Here is a 16,428-nt window from a genome sequence, read left to right as displayed (position 1 = left end):
ACTTTGATCAACTCCTTTCAACTCCGCCAATTCTACATATAAGCTTCTTCAAGAGGATTTGAGATTAATGAAAGATTAAGAGGTCGAGGATGGAGAAGCTTGTCAATTTAGTTACCAAGCTGAAGAAAATGGTGAGGTCCTCGTCAGTTCATGGGAACCTTGATCGCCAAGTTAGCAGTGGAGGTTCACCACCGCCCTGTGCTGTTCACTGTGAGGAGCTCTTCTTGCCTTCGAAAAGGGTGAAGGGTTGTAGAATAATAAACAATGATGGTGATCCGTTCACAGCAACTCATCCTGCAGCCTGGAATCATTTTTCTCTTAGATCAAACATCTATATTTGATGAGAGAGAGAGAGGTGTCAACCATTGATATAGAAGGTGAAACCCTACTTGCATTTTTCATCACACTGCATTCTCCCTCCGCATATGCAAATAACCAGTGATTCACTTTTGTAATTTCTTTTTTATTCGAGCAAGATTGTAATTTAATATAAACTACAGAGATGTGGCCGGGGATTCACATTTGGCTGCAAAAAAATGCTACATTGCTCTAGCCAACTAGGCTACGCCAAAGTTTGTGTTTGTTTTTTGTTTTGCAATTAATTTGTGTTTGTCCAAGGCTTACACATAGTAGCATTTGAAAAGCAAGTTCAACCTAACCACTAAAATGCTATAGCTTCAGAGTCTAGCGGAAAAATTTCTCCAAGGTAGAAACAGCTGCATACTAGGCTTGAAATATAGGAAAGCTCATATATGTAGATGCATAACTTCTATACAAGCAATACCTTCCTTAAATTACCTACGGAATTCAAATCCGAAACCCTATTTACGATTTCTTTATAAATAACTTATGAATTTTGATAATTGTCAGACAAAAGAAATGTCTTCAACATATTTGCAAAAGTAGCTGTAGTCTTTACTCTTAATTAATGAAGCCTGATGAAGGCCTCTAGAGGATTATACACAAGTTGATTGGCATTCACACTCATGATAAAATCCAAATGAGCATAATCCTCTCTGTACAGTACCACAAGCTTGTCCTTATCATGATCTTCGAGGTCGTCAAGCAAAACTCCCACATCATTCACGTCAGAAATTGAATCTCTCCCTCCATAGCTGAGGAAAAGAGGAATGTCCTTCGGAATGTTTGCCATGTTGTACACGGGAGGAGTAGGCTTCCTGTAGTGTTCCATGTTCATGTATGCGTGACTGTAATCGTACATTTCTATGGTTCCTTTCCTGATCACTTTTCAAAATCCATAAATAAGAAGTAAAGAATTGAAACATCATATATAAGCATTTCATCTAAAAGTTTCAATACAAATTTAAGTTCAGTCTTTTTCATGTGCAGGAAATTACGCATTGAGAAAATATCATTTTCTACTCAAAATTTTTTCATCATCTTTGATCCCATTTATTGACATGGTTGGTTTTGTTTTAGCTAGGGTATACAATCATAAACTAGAGCTTAGACCTTAACTTCTAGTTTTGGATTGGTTAATTGCTTAGATTCTTGGTTTATGTCAAGCATTAGGCTACTTAAAATCTAGAATCAAAGCTCTAAAAAGCCATTTTATACCCTAATAATCAACATCGTCGATTAATGGGATTGAAAATAAAATTGAGTAGAAGTAGGTTTTCTCCATACATCCAGTGTCCTGCACGGAGAAGTTCCGATGTTTTATTACTAAAGTTTGGATTGTGCTTTAGATTGTTACCACATGATTGAACCTGGAAATCAAAGAGACTTACTCTGAGCAAAATGTATAAGGTTCTTTGTTGAAGTGGGCTGGAGAAGGTTCTTAAAGAGAGCATCTATACTTGAATGACTGAGGCAACAATTTGGGCCTGCAGATTGCAAATAAACAATTCAATCTCTGCTGAGCAAATCAAAATTTCAAGTTTAAAAGTGTGAATGCATGAGCAAGCTTTGTATTACTACCTCCGACAGCTTCCAGTAAGTTGGAGCAGTCAATTCCCTGTGATCTGCAGATCGATTGCACTAGTTTTATAATCTGCCTGTAGGATTTTTGGTACGAACAGAAAAATTGTCAGTGATGTAATTTCCCATTGAGTGACTGATAATCAGATGGATTAATATTTCAAACTATGTAAAAAAGCATTCTTGTCAACTTTAAAACACACTTAAAAACTCCAATTTTCTTTAACAAAAATAGACTGCCTATGTTACGGAAACAAAAATTGTGTAAAATGCCATCTCACTCGTTTGGAACTTCCGGGAATCCCAACAATTTCACTTCCTGTAAATAAAAAAAGGAGAGCATTTTTGTCATAAATTATATATTTATAACAATGGATTTTTAAGAATCCATATATAATAACAAAAAGGTTCATTAAGTTGTGTTACTTCTGCTAAAAATGTTTCGGCAGCAGTTCTTAAAATCAGTGAGGGTATTTGACCCAGATAAGCAACCGGGCTAAGCAAAGCAGCTGATCTTAGCAAGTTAAACAGCTTTTTCTCCGAGAAGGCAGCGAGGACAGCCAAAGTTCCCTATATAATTCAACAGCTTCAAGTCTCAGTCAGTTCCCTTTAAATGTACAACAATTAAATTTCTAAAACATGAAAATTCCCGGGAGTAAAGACGAAAAAACGTTATTTAAATGTTTACCATGGAATGTCCGACGTAGTGTAATTTCTGTCCTGTTTGATCACGGACGTACTGGACTGAAGTAGGAAGATCATAAACAACCATTTCATCCCATGACCAGTCCCAGTAAGCCTAATTCATTTTTTAACAAACGATAGTGTTAGCGGGTAAAACATTAGGGTTTAGCGTTAGTAAGCCTAAATTCATGGTTGGATATTATTAGTACATGATTAAGATGCAAATTAAGCTGGTATGATGTGGATCAACATTTCCAAAAAGCAAAGCGAACCGGATCATTAGGACTAAGTGATGTGTGTCCACGACTAGATCTCGTCCCACGAGCATTGGAAAGCCAGACATCAAAACCATGATCAGCCAAGATAAATGGCAAAGATTCTTCCGGCGGGTTGAATAGCCATGATGAAGCATCCTGTTGCCACAAAAATGTTTGTCAATTTATTTTTATGTCAGGCACAATATTTGTACATATATTTCAAAAATATGGTGATTAGATGCAAACCAGTAACAATCCATGTTGTAACAGAATAGGCAGCTTGTCGGCTGTCGTATTACCGGATCGTCCATTTGGAATCCTCTGCAGGCCAAGGATGTAGCCATCTTCTGTTGTTACCTGAAACTCATCGAAAAGCTGATCTATGGCAAAAGATAACAGAATTTATCTATGATGTCACATATTGGTTATGTGATCCGAAAATATCGAATCAAGGAAGGCACATTCTGATAACTTACTTTATGTTCTTGGCAAATGTAGCCTTGTGTCTCCACTAATGATTTGCAAAGGCCAACATTCGAATTTTCGATTGAGTACAGCTTATTTTTTGTCGCTGCTGCTGCTGCTGCTGAAATACAAAGTAGAGCCATAAATATTAGAGTGGTTGAAGGGTTAGCCATTTTTGAGCGCAGTGGTTTCTGGGTGCAACGGTTTCAAATTTTCAGTGCTTTTGTTTTCTTATTTTATAGGCAAATATATATGCACAATAAAAGGTCGTACCCAGTGCACAAGGCTCCCGCTTTACGCAGGGTCTGGGAGAGGTGAATGTCGGCTAGCCTTAGCCCCATTTATGGAGAGGCTGCTCCCAAGTCTCGAACCCGAGACCTACCGCTCATGGGCGAAGGCACTTGCCATCGCACCAAGTGCGACCTCTCAAATATATATGCACAATAATAACAAAATATTTATGGCTGGATCTAGCTCAATCAATTGCATAGCCAAAGTTTGCCATTTAGTTGGTGGTGGATTAGCAACCGATTCTGTGTCTTAATGATTTAGATTTTATGATGAAGCAACTTTATTGTAAAGACTTTAAATTTAGCTTTATCAGTTAAATGATAATGTGACACATTAACTAATTAACCAGACCCTTTAACCCTTGTCAGACTCAAATTCTTCACTTAAATATCCCAAGTAGTCCCTTAGTATTACGGTCTAATAATATTTATCTCCACTTATAATTGGAAGGTCTTATATTCAACTTCCGTAGATGGCGAATTCGTAATCAAATTATTGTGGTTGACTCATTATACGGCCAAGCCCAATTCCCCACCCCTTTAGTGGTAAACATATCGTTGTATTCAAAGTGTAGTAATTTGCAAGTGATGAATTGTCTTTGTGGATATGGTTTTTCCTCTTCAACGCACTGCGTCTTAAGTTCAAATCTTCCTTCTCTCCTTATTGTAGTTTAAAATAATAATATCAACAACAACAACAACAACAACAACAAAGCCTTTTCCCACTAAGTGGGGTCGGCTATATGAATCCTAGAACGCCATTGCGCTCGGTTTTGTGTCATGCCCTCCGTTAGATCCAAGTACTCTAAGTCTTTTCTTAGAGTCTCTTCCAAAGTTTTCCTAGGTCTTCCTCTACCCCTTCGGCCCTGAACCTCTGTCCCGTAGTCACATCTTCGAACCGGAGCGTCAGTCGGCCTTCTTTGCACATGTCCAAATCACCAGAGCCGATTTTCTCTCATCTTTCCTACAATTTCGGCTACTCCTACTTTACCTCGGATATCCTCATTCTCAATCTTATCCTTTCTCGTGTGCCCACACATCCCACGAAGCATCCTCATCTCCGCTACACCCATTTTGTGTACGTGTTGATGCTTCACCACCCAACATTCTCTGCCATACAACATCGCTGGCCTTATTGCCGTCCTATAAAATTTTCCCTTGAGCTTCAGTGGCCTACGACGGTCACACAACACGCCGGATGCACTCTTTCCATCCAGCTCGTATTCTATGGTTGAGATCTCCATCTAATTCTCCGTTCTCTTGCAAGATAGATCCTAGGTAACGAAAACGGTCGCTTTTTGTGATCTTCGCTAGATTGCTCCGGTCATTAGTGTGGATAAGTATATAAATGGATAGAGATAGGAAAGCAAACACAAGATGTACGTGGTTCACCCAGATTGGCTGCGTCCACGGAATAGAAGAGTTCTCATTAATTGTGAAGGGTTTACACAAGTACATAGGTTCAAGCTCTCCTTTAGTGAGTACGAGTGAATGATTTAGTACAAATGACATTAGGAAATATTGTGGGAGAATGATCTCGTAATCACGAAACTTCTAAGTATCGGAGTGTGGTGTCGTCTTGACTTGCCTTATCTGTCTCATAGGTAGATGTGGCATCTTCTCTGGAAGTACTCTTCCTCCATCCAGGGGTGGTATCTTTAACTGGTGGAGATGCACAAGGTAATGTATCAATTTCACTTGAAGCTTACTTGTAGTTTCAGGCTTGGTCAAGCGCGATACAAACCATGTAGTAGGAGTCCCCCAAGTCGCCGAGCTAGGGGGTCTGCTGAAAGCGTTGACAGACAAGGTAAGCAATCAGAGCTCCGACTGATTGTTCACCTTCTCCCCATCTTGCAGCAGCATGAAGGATAAAGAGAAGAAAAATGAGAAGAGATGATATGAGATACTTTTGCTTTTGAAGAAGTAACTTTCCACAGGCTTATTCTTGAACTGAGCTGGAGGGTTTTCTGGTTTCCTCCAGAGTATAAGGCCGACTGAAGAATTTGAGGGTCAAAACAAGTCCATCAAATCTAGAGTACGTTCCACCCTGCTGATATGGGATACTTTTGCTTTTGACAGAGTAATGGATGTATCGGCACGTGTGCTGTTACGCTTGTCTCCACATGCTTCCTTGTATCCTTCGCACTTGCCCTATCTGTTCCTCAAGCAGATGCGGAATCTTCCCTGGAAACATAAGATGATGAAGATGAGTACTCGAGAGCAATGCCAGGTAAGTAATCAGGTAAGGGGTTCCAGGCAGTCAGTTCCTGGCTGGAAGCTTGATTCCAAGTGCTGACTGATTGCTCTCTTTCTCCTTGTCTTGCAGGTAAAAACAAGGCCAAAAGAAAAAACAGGGAAAAAGCATGATATGGGATACTCTTGCTTTTAACCCTGATGATATGAGATATTCTTGCTCTAGTATAGCTTGTTTGCAGAGGTATTATCGGGGGGAAAGAAAGCTGAATATTTCGAAAGGCTTTGTTGGGAGTGCCCTCTCAGATATGATGAAGGGTTGAGCATTTTTGCAGGTCTGCCTGTCCGTTGGGGATGGAGGTCGACATATATAGGCGTCTCCCTAACAACAAGTAGTAATGCTATTCCTTTACCCTGCTTGGTCATAGCACGGTAGTGGGAGCTGCCAGTTTCACATGTTTTAACTCTGTCAGAGCACTTTGAAAAAGTGGTCTGTGGTATCTGGCTCTCGAGATTCGGAGAACGATGCCCTCTTCGATTTTTGAGAAAGCAATTATGCTGGGGGTCTGACTCTCGAGATTCGGAGAGCAGTGTCTCTTCGATTTTTGAGGAAGTAATCATGTTGGGAGTCTGGCTCTCGAGATTCGGAAGACGGTGCCTCTTCGATTTTGGAGCAAGCAATCTTGTTGGGAGTGTTGTCTCGAATGTGAGTAAAGGTTGGACATGTTTGCTAGTCTACCTTGCCACGAAGCACAAAGGTTGACACACAGGGACTTTCCAATTATCCAGCAATGGTACTGTTCCTTTACCCTCTCTTCGATTTTGAGAAAGTAGTCATGTTGGGAGTCTGGCTCTCGAGATTCGGAGGACGGTGCCTCTTCGATTTTGGAGCAAGCAATCTTGTTGGGACTGTTTTCTCGAATGTGAGTAAAGGTTGGGCATGTTTGCTAGTCTACCTTGCCACGAAGCACAGAGGTTGACACACAGGGACTTTCCAATTATCCAGCAGTGGTACTGTTCCTTTACCCTTGTGGGTAATAATATGGTAGCTAGACCTTCAAAATTTATGTGTCTAAACTTTGTTAGTGCTGTTTCTTTGCTATTCTTTTACCTTTCTTGGTCAGAGCGATGTAGTGGGAGCTGCAAGCTTCACGTGCTCAACTTTGGCAGAGAACTTTGGCAAAGTGATCTGTGGTACCCATGAGTTATTGTTGCGTGTGGGAAGTGGGTGATTGAACAGTAAGATTCATGTGCTTTCTACTTCACCAGAAGTCTTCGACAGAATGCCCATAATTTCTGCAAAGCTGAGTGTGCGTGTGACAGGTGCTGACAAGGCTAGAAAAGTAGGTGCCTCTTCGATTTCTGAGATCGGCCCTCGTGGTCTCTGAGCAGCCCAGCTTTTGAGAAAGCGAGCGCCTCTTCGATTGATTCGGAGAATGGTGCCTCACCGATTTTTGAGAAAGCAATCATGCTGGGGGTCTGGCTCTCGAGATTCGGGGAGCAGTGCCTCTTCGATTTTTGAGAAAGTAATCATGTTGGGAGAGTGGCTCTCGAGATTCGGAGGGCGGTGCCTCTTCGATTTTGGAGCAAGCAATCTTGTTGGGAGTGTTTTCTCGAATGTGAGTAAAGGTTGGGCATGTTTGCTAGTCTACCTTGCCACGAAGCACAGAGGTTGACACACAGGGACTTTCCAATTATCCAGCAATGGTACTGTTCCTTTACCCTCTCTTCGATTTTTAAGAAAGTAGTCATGTTGGGAGTCTGGCTCTTTAGATTCGGAGGACGGTGCCTCTTCGATTTTGGAGCAAGCAATCTTATTGGAAGTGTTTTCTCGAATGTGAGTAAAGGTTGGGCATGTTTGCTAGTCTACCTTGCCACGAAGCACAGAGGTTGACATACATGGACTTTCCAATTATCCAGCAGTGGTACTGTTCCTTTACCCTTGTGGGTAATAATATGGTAGCTAGACCTTCAAAATTTATGGGTCTAAACTTTGTTAGTGCTGTTTCTTTGCTATTCTTTTACCCTTCTTGGTCAGAGCGATGTAGTGGGAGCTGCAAGCTTCACGTGCTCAACTTTGGCAGAGAACTTTGGCAAAGTTATCTGTGGTACCCATGAGCTTATTGTTGCGTGTGGGAAGTGGGTGATTGAACAGTAAGATTCATGTGTTTTCTACTTCCCCAGAAGTCTTTGACAGAATGCCCATAATTTCCGCAAAGCTGAGTGTGCGTGTGACAGGTGCTGACAAGGCTGGAAAAGTAGGTGCCTCTTCGATTTCTGAGATCGGCCCTCGTGGTCTCTAGGGAGCCCAGCTTTTGAGAAAGCGAGCGCCTCTTCGATTTCTGAGATCGGCCTTCGTGGTCTTTGAGCAGCCCAACTTTTGAGAAAGCAAACGGCTCTTCGATTTCTGAAATCAACCCTCGTGATCTCTAAGCAGCCCAACTTTTGAGAAAGCAAACGCCTCTTCGATTTCTGAGCAGGCGCCTCTTTGATTTCTGAAGCTCCGTCGAGTGCAGATTTTTATAGAGGCTGGCATTAAGTTCCAAAGCACACTTGAATCTCCACCAGTAGAAGCTTCATTCTTGCACTTCTAAGATCTTGATTTGTCCGACCTCTTCTCTCTTCAACACCTTTGAAAATGTCTGGCCCCTCCGACCGTCGTTTTGACTTGAACCTTGTTGAAGAGGCAGCCCCGCCTTCTCCAGACAACATATGGCGCCCATCCTTTGTCTCCCCAACTGGTCCTCTTACCGTTGGGGATTCCGTGATGAAGAATGATATGACCGCTGCGGTGGTGGCCAGGAACCTCCTCACTCCCAAAGATAACAGACTACTTTCCAAACGGTCTGATGAGTTAGCTGTTAAGGATTCGCTGGCTCTCAGTGTTCAGTGTGCAGGTTCTGTGTCTAATATGGCCCAACGCCTATTTGCTCGAACCCGCCAAGTTGAATCATTGGCGGCTGAAGTGATGAGTCTCAAACAGGAGATTAGAGGGCTCAAGCATGAGAATAAACAGTTGCACCGGCTCGCACATGACTATGCTACAAACATGAAGAGGAAGCTTGACCAGATGAAGGAAACTGATGGTCAGGTTTTACTTGATCATCAGAGATTTGTGGGTTTGTTCCAAAGGCATTTATTGCCTTCGTCTTCTGGGGCTGTACCGCGTAATGAAGCTCCAAATGATCAACCTCTGATGCCTCCTCCTTCTAGGGTTTTGTCCAGTACTGAGGCTCCAAATGATCCCCCTCCGGTGCCTTCTCTTTCTGGGGCTCTACCGACTGCTGAGACTTCTCCTAAGCAACCTTTGTGAAGGCTCCCTCTTGTGTGTTTATTTTGACTCATGTATATGTACATATTTGTAGCTTATCGGGGATATCAATAAATAAGCTTTCCTTCATTTCAACGTATTGTGTTAAATACACCAAAGCCTTCTTCGCTAAGTTCTTTGAATTTGCTTTTGTTGAAGCTTGTATGTTGAAGCTTTCTGAGTGGAGCATGTAGGTTGGGGTAGTGTTCCCTTAATTTCCCGAGTGAGGAAAACTTCTTGGTTGGAGACTTGGAAAATCCAAGTCACTGAGTGGGATCGGCTATATGAATCTTAGAACGCCATTGTGCTCGATCCTGTGTCATGTCCTTCGTTAGATCCAAGTACTCTAAGTCTTTTCTTAGAGTCTCTTCCAAAGTTTTCCTAGGTCTTCCTCTACCCCTTCGGCCCTGAACCTCTGTCCCATAGTCGCATCTTCTAATCGGAGCGTCAGTAGGCCTTCTTTGCACATGTCCAAACCACCGTAACCGATTTTCTCTCATCTTTCCTTCAATTTCGGTTACTCCTACTTTACCCCGGATATCCTCATTCCTAATCTTATCCTTTCTCGTGTGCCCACACATCCAACGAAGCATCCTCATCTCCGCTACACCCATTTTGTGTACGTGTTGATGTTTCACCGCCCAACATTCTGTGCCATACAGCATCGCCGGCCTTATTGCCGTCCTATAAAATTTTCCCTTGAGCTTCAGTGGCATACGGCGGTCACACAACACGCCGGATGCACTCTTCCACTTCATCCATCCAGCTTGTATTCTATGGTTGAGATCTCCATCTAATTCTCCGTTCTTTTGCAAGATAGATCCTAGGTAACGAAAACGGTCGCTCTTTGGTATTTCTTGATCTCCGATCCTCACCCCTAACTCGTTTTGGCCTCCATTTGCACTGAACTTGCACTCCATATATTCTGTCTTTGATCGGCTTAGGCGAAGACCTTTAGATTCCAACACTTCTCTCCAAAGGTTAAGCTTTGCATTTACCCCTTCCTGAGTTTCATCTATCAACACTATATCGTCTGCGAAAAGCATACACCAAGGAATATCATCTTGAATATGTCTTGTTAACTCATCCATTACCAACGCAAAAAGGTAAGGACTTAAGGATGAGCCTTGATGTAATCCTACAGTTATGGGAAAGCTTTCGGTTTGTCCTTCATGAGTTCTTACGGCAGTCTTTGCTCCTTCGTACATATCCTTTATAGCTTGGATATATGCTACTCGTACTCCTTTCTTCTCTAAAATCCTCCAAAGAATGTCTCTTGGGACCCTATCATACGCTTTTTCCAAATCTATAAAGACCATGTGTAAATCCTTTTTCCCATCTCTATATCTTTCCATCAATCTTCGTAAGAGATAGATTGCCTCCATGGTTGAGCGCCCTGGCATGAACCCGAATTGGTTGTCCGAAACCCGTGTCTCTTGCCTCAATCTATGCTCAATGACTCTCTCCCAGAGCTTCATTGTATGACTCATTAGCTTAATACCCCTATAGTTCATGCAATTTTGTACGTCGCCCTTATTCTTGTATATAGGCACCAAAGTGCTCGTTCGCCACTCATTTGGCATCTTCTTCGTTTTCAAAATCCTATTGAAAAGGTCAGTGAGCCATGTTATACCTGTCTCTCCCAAAACTTTCCACACTTCGATTGGTATATCGTCTGGGCCTATTGCTTTTCTATGCTTCATCTTCTTCAAAGCTACAACCACTTCTTCCTTCCGGATTCGACGATAAAAGGAGTAGTTTCTACACTCTTCTGAGTTACTCAACTCCCCTAAAGAAGCACTCATTTCATGTCCTTCATTGAAAAGATTATGAAAATAACCTCTCCATCTGTCTTTAACCGCGTTCTCTGTAGCAAGAACCTTTCCATCCTCATCCTTGATGCACCTCACTTGGTTTAGGTCCCTTGTCTTCTTTTCCCTTGCTCTAGCTAGTTTATAGATATCCAACTCTCCTTCTTTGGTATCTAGTCGTTTATACATATCGTCGTAAGCCGCTAACTTAGCTTCTCTGACAGCTTTCTTCGCCTCTTGCTTCGCTTTTCTATACCTTTCACCATTTTCATCGGTCCTCTCCTTGTATAAGGCTTTACAACATTCCTTCTTAGCCTTCACCTTTGTTTGTACCTCCTCATTCCACCACCAAGATTCCTTTTGGTGTGGGGCAAAGCCCTTGGACTCTCCTAATACCTCTTTTGCTACTTTTCGGATACAACTAGCCATGGAATCCCACATTTGGCTAGCTTCCCCCTCTCTATCCCACACACATTGGGTGATTACCTTCTCTTTGAAAATGGCTTGTTTTTCTTCTTTTAGATTCCACCATCTAGTTCTTGGGCACTTCCAAGTCTTGTTTTTTTGTCTTACTCTTTTGATATGTACATCCATCACCAACAAGCGATGTTGATTAGCCACGCTCTCTCCTGGTATAACTTTGCAATCCTTACAAGTTATACGATCCCCTTTCCTCATTAGAAGAAAATCTATTTGTGTTTTTGACGACCCACTCTTGTAGGTGATCACATGTTCTTCTCTCTTCTTAAAGAAGGTCGTTTGTAATAAAAAAATGTCGTAACTTTTCATGGTATGGTTACTTATTTGAAACGAGAACTGGATCATCAACTACTAGCCTAATAACTTTGATTCCTTTCATTCAAAAATTCAATTCCTAACTTTTATAATTACAATTTTTGATGTTGGACCCACATTCCTTTTTTTATTGCGTATGTGTTAATAAAGGCAAGAAAAGTTATGAATGTGAATACTTTCAATACACGTTCAAGGTAAGTAAACATGTCATTAATTAGTTTCTTATCTCCAAATTAACATTTAAGGGTTGCAACATTCTTGTTCTAATGGCCAGTAAAGCCTTTTTTGTCTCCACCATTCCTTTGCGAAGGCCAACATCCATTTTTGGTGATCGAGTGCAGCTTTAATTCTAGTTGCTCATAGAAGTAGAGTGGTTGAATTTAAGCCAATTCACTATGTGCCTCAATTTCAAAATTTCAAAGATATTGCAATTTTTACTGGAGTAGACAAATTCATGGACACCAATTATTGTCAAATAGGCCTTCAATTTAGGCCAATATACTGATGAATGATTAAACATAATTAACGGCAATATCTAGTGTCATCCTATCATGCTCAGAATTGCCCAAATTGACTCATCAAGGCACAAATGATTAATTTTGTATATGGATTCTTTTGCGCCAAATTTTGTTTTGCACGCATTTTCCCACATTAGTTATTAATTTTATTTACACATTATTAGAAGTTATCTCTAAAATCTTCATCTTGTTCACTCAAATGTCTTTCTCCCCTTTGATCAGTTCTTCACAAATCAGACATATAGTGGACACTCACAACGAAGCTTCTCAAAATACTCAGCTTTCTTCCCCCCAATAATACATATGCAAACCAGTCACACTAGAGGAAGATTATCTCATATCATCAGGGTCAAAAGCAAGAGTATCTCATATCATGCTTTTTCCCTGTCTTTTCTTTTTCCTTTGTTCTTACCTGCAAGACAAGGAGAAAGAGAGCAATCAGTCAGCATTTGGAATCAAGTTTCCTGTCAGGAACTGACTGCCTGAAACCCCTTGCCTGATTACTTACCTGGCATTGCTCTCGAGTACTCATCTTCAACATCTTATGCTTCCAGAGAAGATATCACATCTGCCTGAAGAACAGATAGGGCAAGTGAGAAGGATACAAGGAAGCATGTGGAGACAAGCGTAACAGAACACGTGCCGATACATCCACTACTTTGTAAACAGCAAAAGTATCCCATATCATCAGGGTCGAACGTACTCTAGATTTGATGGACTTGTTTTGACTATCAAATTCTTGAGTCGGCCTTATACACTGAAGGAAACCAGAAAACCCTCCAGTCCAGTTCAAAAATAAACCTGTGGAAAGTTACTTCTTCAAAAGTAAAAGTATCTCATATCATTTCTTCTCCTTTTTCTTCTCTTTATCCTTCATGCTGCCTACAAGATATGGAGAATAAGAACAATCAGCCGGAACTCGAAATCAAACTTCTGATCTGGGACTGATTGTTTACCTTGTCTGTCACCTCTTTCGGCAGATCTCCTAGCTCGGTGACTTGGGGGACTCTTATTACATGGTTTGTATCGCGCTTGACCAAGCCTGAAACTACAAGTAAGCTTCAAGTGAAATTGATACATTACCTTGTGCATCTCCACCGTTAAAGATACCACCTCTGGATGGAGGAAGAGTACTTCCAGAGAAGATGCCACATCTACCTATGAGACAGATAAGGTAAGTGAAGACGATAATTCTAGGTACTTAAATACAAATATTACTACTTATATAACTCGCCATTACTGATAAAGCTGGAAATGAATGGGACTCACTCTGAGACAGATGTATCATGTTCTTTTTCGCCGTGGACTGGGGAAAATTCTTAAACAAAGTAGCTTTGCTTGCAGAACTGAGGCAGCAATTTGGGCCTATATATGGGTTGCAAAAAAAAAAATTCATGTTAAAAGTGTGAATGAGGAACCCTAACATTGTTACTACTGAGATTGTGAATCCCACTTGTCGTGAAATTAAAGCCCTGCATAAAAGTGTGAACGTTTTTTTGGCCTCTCAACCTGTAATAGTTGCCAAAAAGTCGGAGCAGTCAACGCCTGGTGTTTTGCAGATAAACTTCACAAGTTGTTGTGTCTCACTGTTGAGATTTTGAGAAGAACAAACTGCTATAGATGTCATTTTTCACAAATGTGTCATATGTTAAACAAAATATCTAATCAAGTTTATGCTATTGTCTGCATGCATGTGTCTTTAATACTACTGAAGCAAAACTGCTTAAGTTGCTATCTCATCCATTTGGAAATTCAGGCAAACCCAACAATTTGAGTTTCTGTAAAATAAAACAAGACAACATTTTAGTCAGTTAATTCTATTTTTGCAGGAGTGAATTCTAAACCCATATTTTTTAAAGCAAAAGAGTAGGCGCTGATTTGTGTTACTTCTGCTAAAAATATGTTCATAAGAATCCTTAGAAACAGCGATGACATCTGACCCATGTAAGCAACCGGGCCAAGCAAAGCAGCTGATCTTAGCAAGTTTAACAGATTTTCTTGAGAGAAGGCAGCAAGGGCAGTCAAAGTTCCCTAGGAAATTTATACGGTTAAAATATGTTAGTCACAACTAAGTGGACAAAGAGGTGTATCTGTAGGGTCTAATTAAGTATTATCCAACTTGAAATATGACCAAATTAGGTGAATATTTACCAAGGAGTGACCAACATAGTGTAATTTCTGTCCTGTTTGATTGTTCACATACTCGAATAAAGCAGGAAGATCATAAGCAGCCAATTCATCCCATGACCAGTCCCGGTAAGCCTGCACATTACAGAAGATAACAGATACGTTGCAGTTAAGATTATGATCCGTACATGATATGATGTGATCAATTATGAGGCAACACGAACAGGATTATTAGGAGTAAGTAATGTATGTCCGCGACTAGAATTTGTCCCGCGAGTGTTGGCAAGCCAAACATCGAAACCATTGTCTGCCAAGATAAATGCCAAAGCTTGATCTTGCGGATTGAGTAGCCATGCTGACGCATCCTGCAGTTTCCACAGACAATTGTTATTTAATCAGTTCATCTATGTCTTGCACATGTGTATACATGTCTACAAGCATGATAAAAATATGTTGCTTAATTAGGTAAGAACCATTAAAAGCCCATGTTGTAACAAAACAGGCAGCTCCTTGTTTGGCGTCTTATTACCAGACCGTCCCTTCGGAATTCTGTGCAAGCCGAGGATGTAGCCGTCTCTGGCTGTTACCTGGAACTCATCAAAATTTCCAAAACAAAACACAAAAACTTTGATTTCTGTTGTGTCAACGTAATCTTAAAAAGATAGAAATAAGGCATGCACTTTCTTATGCTTACTTTATGTTCTTGGCAAGTATAGCCTTGTGTCTCCACCATTGATTTGCAAATGCCACCATCAGCGTCGTCAATCAATTGCAGCTTAGTTCTTGTTGCTGCAACTACTGAAACCCAAAGTAAAGCCACAACAAGTATAGTGGTTGAAGGATTTTCCATTTGAAGCTAAGGTGTCTCTGAGTGCAATAATTTTTACACCTTTTGTTATTTATAGTAGACAAATGCATATCCGAACAAACAATCAATCGTAACGAGCAGTATCTTTAACACCGTTACACGGTGTTATCAATCTACTCATATTATAGCATGTATATATATAACATATCAATAATGTTGTTCACCTGTATTATTATAATATTTGGAATGATAACATATATAATGAATCAGCTAGAAAATGCCAAACAAAAAATGATCTATGTCAAGTCAAGAAATGACCATCATTTCAATAGGCACAAAATTTCTGGCAACTAAAAATAGTATAGTTTCAGTGTTGACATATTTACCAGTTTTCAAAAACGTGAGAATTGGTCTGGACTCTGCGACATATTTAGTCAGTACCAGTTATTACGTATAGGCTTACAATATACCAAATTTTCCAGGGAAAACGACCTTCAACATTTGCAATTGGCAGGAAACGGATAAGAAAGCGTCTGATATTATACGGGGCTTAAATTGACAAAATTTACCGCAGAATGTGGGATCGCGCAAGTTAGGTAATCAAACATGGAGACCTTTAAGGGAATGGAAAAAAAAAATAGGATTAGTTGTGGGGCTCACCGCACATCGAATTCAGCAATCCAAATCGTATATTTTTAAAGTTGCGTCTCTTAGATTATCTTTGCAAAATATTAGTCAAATCAGAAACATTTAAGATATCTAATTGAGTTCAAAGAAATTGACGAACACTTTGTTAATAAACAATGAAATTTCATTGTGACAATTAAATAGGTAAATGGTTTCGGATTGAATTGAATTTTTGCAAGAATGATCTATGAATTGAGACTTACAAAATAAACGGTTCTAATCGTTGAAATTCGATGTAGAATCGGCTCCACAACTAATCCCCATTTAAAAAAATATAGAAATCACTTCCCTTAAAGGGCCTAATCAAACACAATGGAATTATGGATGTAATGATATTGGATGAAAGGTCGCATATTTGAGAGAAAAAAAAATTAAGTCTGGGAGGCTAATTTGTGTCCTAAATGCACAAAAGTGGAAAAGTCCGATTGTAAACACGAAATTCCTGCGACAAATAAAACAAGAACACGCATACAAAGTAATCGTTTGTATTAAATGAGAAATTAGGGTTACAATCTCTGATACAAAATTTGATTCTCTTATTC

General features: G+C 40.4%; 2 protein-coding genes across 2 annotated transcripts; both read right to left on the bottom strand.

Moving 5' to 3' along the window:
- Nucleotides 1–767: 767 nt before the first annotated feature.
- LOC103404967 (triacylglycerol lipase 2-like) lies at nt 768–3,557 on the bottom strand. Its single transcript, XM_008343927.4, has 9 exons — nt 3,359–3,557; nt 3,129–3,239; nt 2,898–3,038; nt 2,630–2,740; nt 2,368–2,511; nt 2,223–2,260; nt 1,942–2,018; nt 1,752–1,847; nt 768–1,245 (listed from the first exon to the last, which is right to left on the bottom strand). Exons 1-9 carry the CDS (start codon nt 3,518–3,520, stop codon nt 926–928), a joined length of 1,200 nt encoding a protein of 399 aa, XP_008342149.3. The 5' UTR covers nt 3,521–3,557; the 3' UTR covers nt 768–925.
- Nucleotides 3,558–14,000: 10,443 nt separating this feature from the next.
- LOC139193335 (triacylglycerol lipase 2-like) lies at nt 14,001–15,241 on the bottom strand. The gene is made up of 6 exons (XM_070816328.1): nt 15,086–15,241; nt 14,865–14,978; nt 14,616–14,756; nt 14,416–14,526; nt 14,152–14,295; nt 14,001–14,042 (listed from the first exon to the last, which is right to left on the bottom strand). The coding sequence occupies exons 1-6, from the start codon at nt 15,239–15,241 to the stop codon at nt 14,001–14,003; spliced, it is 708 nt and encodes a 235-aa protein (XP_070672429.1).
- Nucleotides 15,242–16,428: the final 1,187 nt, after the last annotated feature.

Source organism: Malus domestica, chromosome 17 (assembly GCF_042453785.1).
Source record: "Malus domestica chromosome 17, GDT2T_hap1".
NCBI lineage: Eukaryota > Viridiplantae > Streptophyta > Magnoliopsida > Rosales > Rosaceae > Malus > Malus domestica.
The sequence above is the reverse complement of the archived record's forward strand: the minus strand, read 5'-3'. Positions and strand labels throughout refer to the sequence as shown.

What these genes read in the sequence shown, in the direction of transcription:
- LOC103404967 (XM_008343927.4), bottom strand. Translation starts at nt 3,520, where the DNA reads ATGGCTAACCCTTCAACCACTCTAATATTTATGGCTCTACTTTGTATT. An exon ending in CACTTAGTCCTAATGATCCG is followed by an intron (nt 2,741 to 2,897) that starts GTTCGCTTTGCT and finishes AAAATGAATTAG; the next exon opens with GCTTACTGGGACTGGTCATG. An exon ending in CCTTATACATTTTGCTCAGA is followed by an intron (nt 1,246 to 1,751) that starts GTAAGTCTCTTT and finishes GATTTTGAAAAG; the next exon opens with TGATCAGGAAAGGAACCATA.
- LOC139193335 (XM_070816328.1), bottom strand. Translation starts at nt 15,241, where the DNA reads ATGGAAAATCCTTCAACCACTATACTTGTTGTGGCTTTACTTTGGGTT. An exon ending in TACTTACTCCTAATAATCCT is followed by an intron (nt 14,527 to 14,615) that starts GTTCGTGTTGCC and finishes TGTAATGTGCAG; the next exon opens with GCTTACCGGGACTGGTCATG. An exon ending in TGAACATATTTTTAGCAGAA is followed by an intron (nt 14,043 to 14,151) that starts GTAACACAAATC and finishes TTTATTTTACAG; the next exon opens with AAACTCAAATTGTTGGGTTT.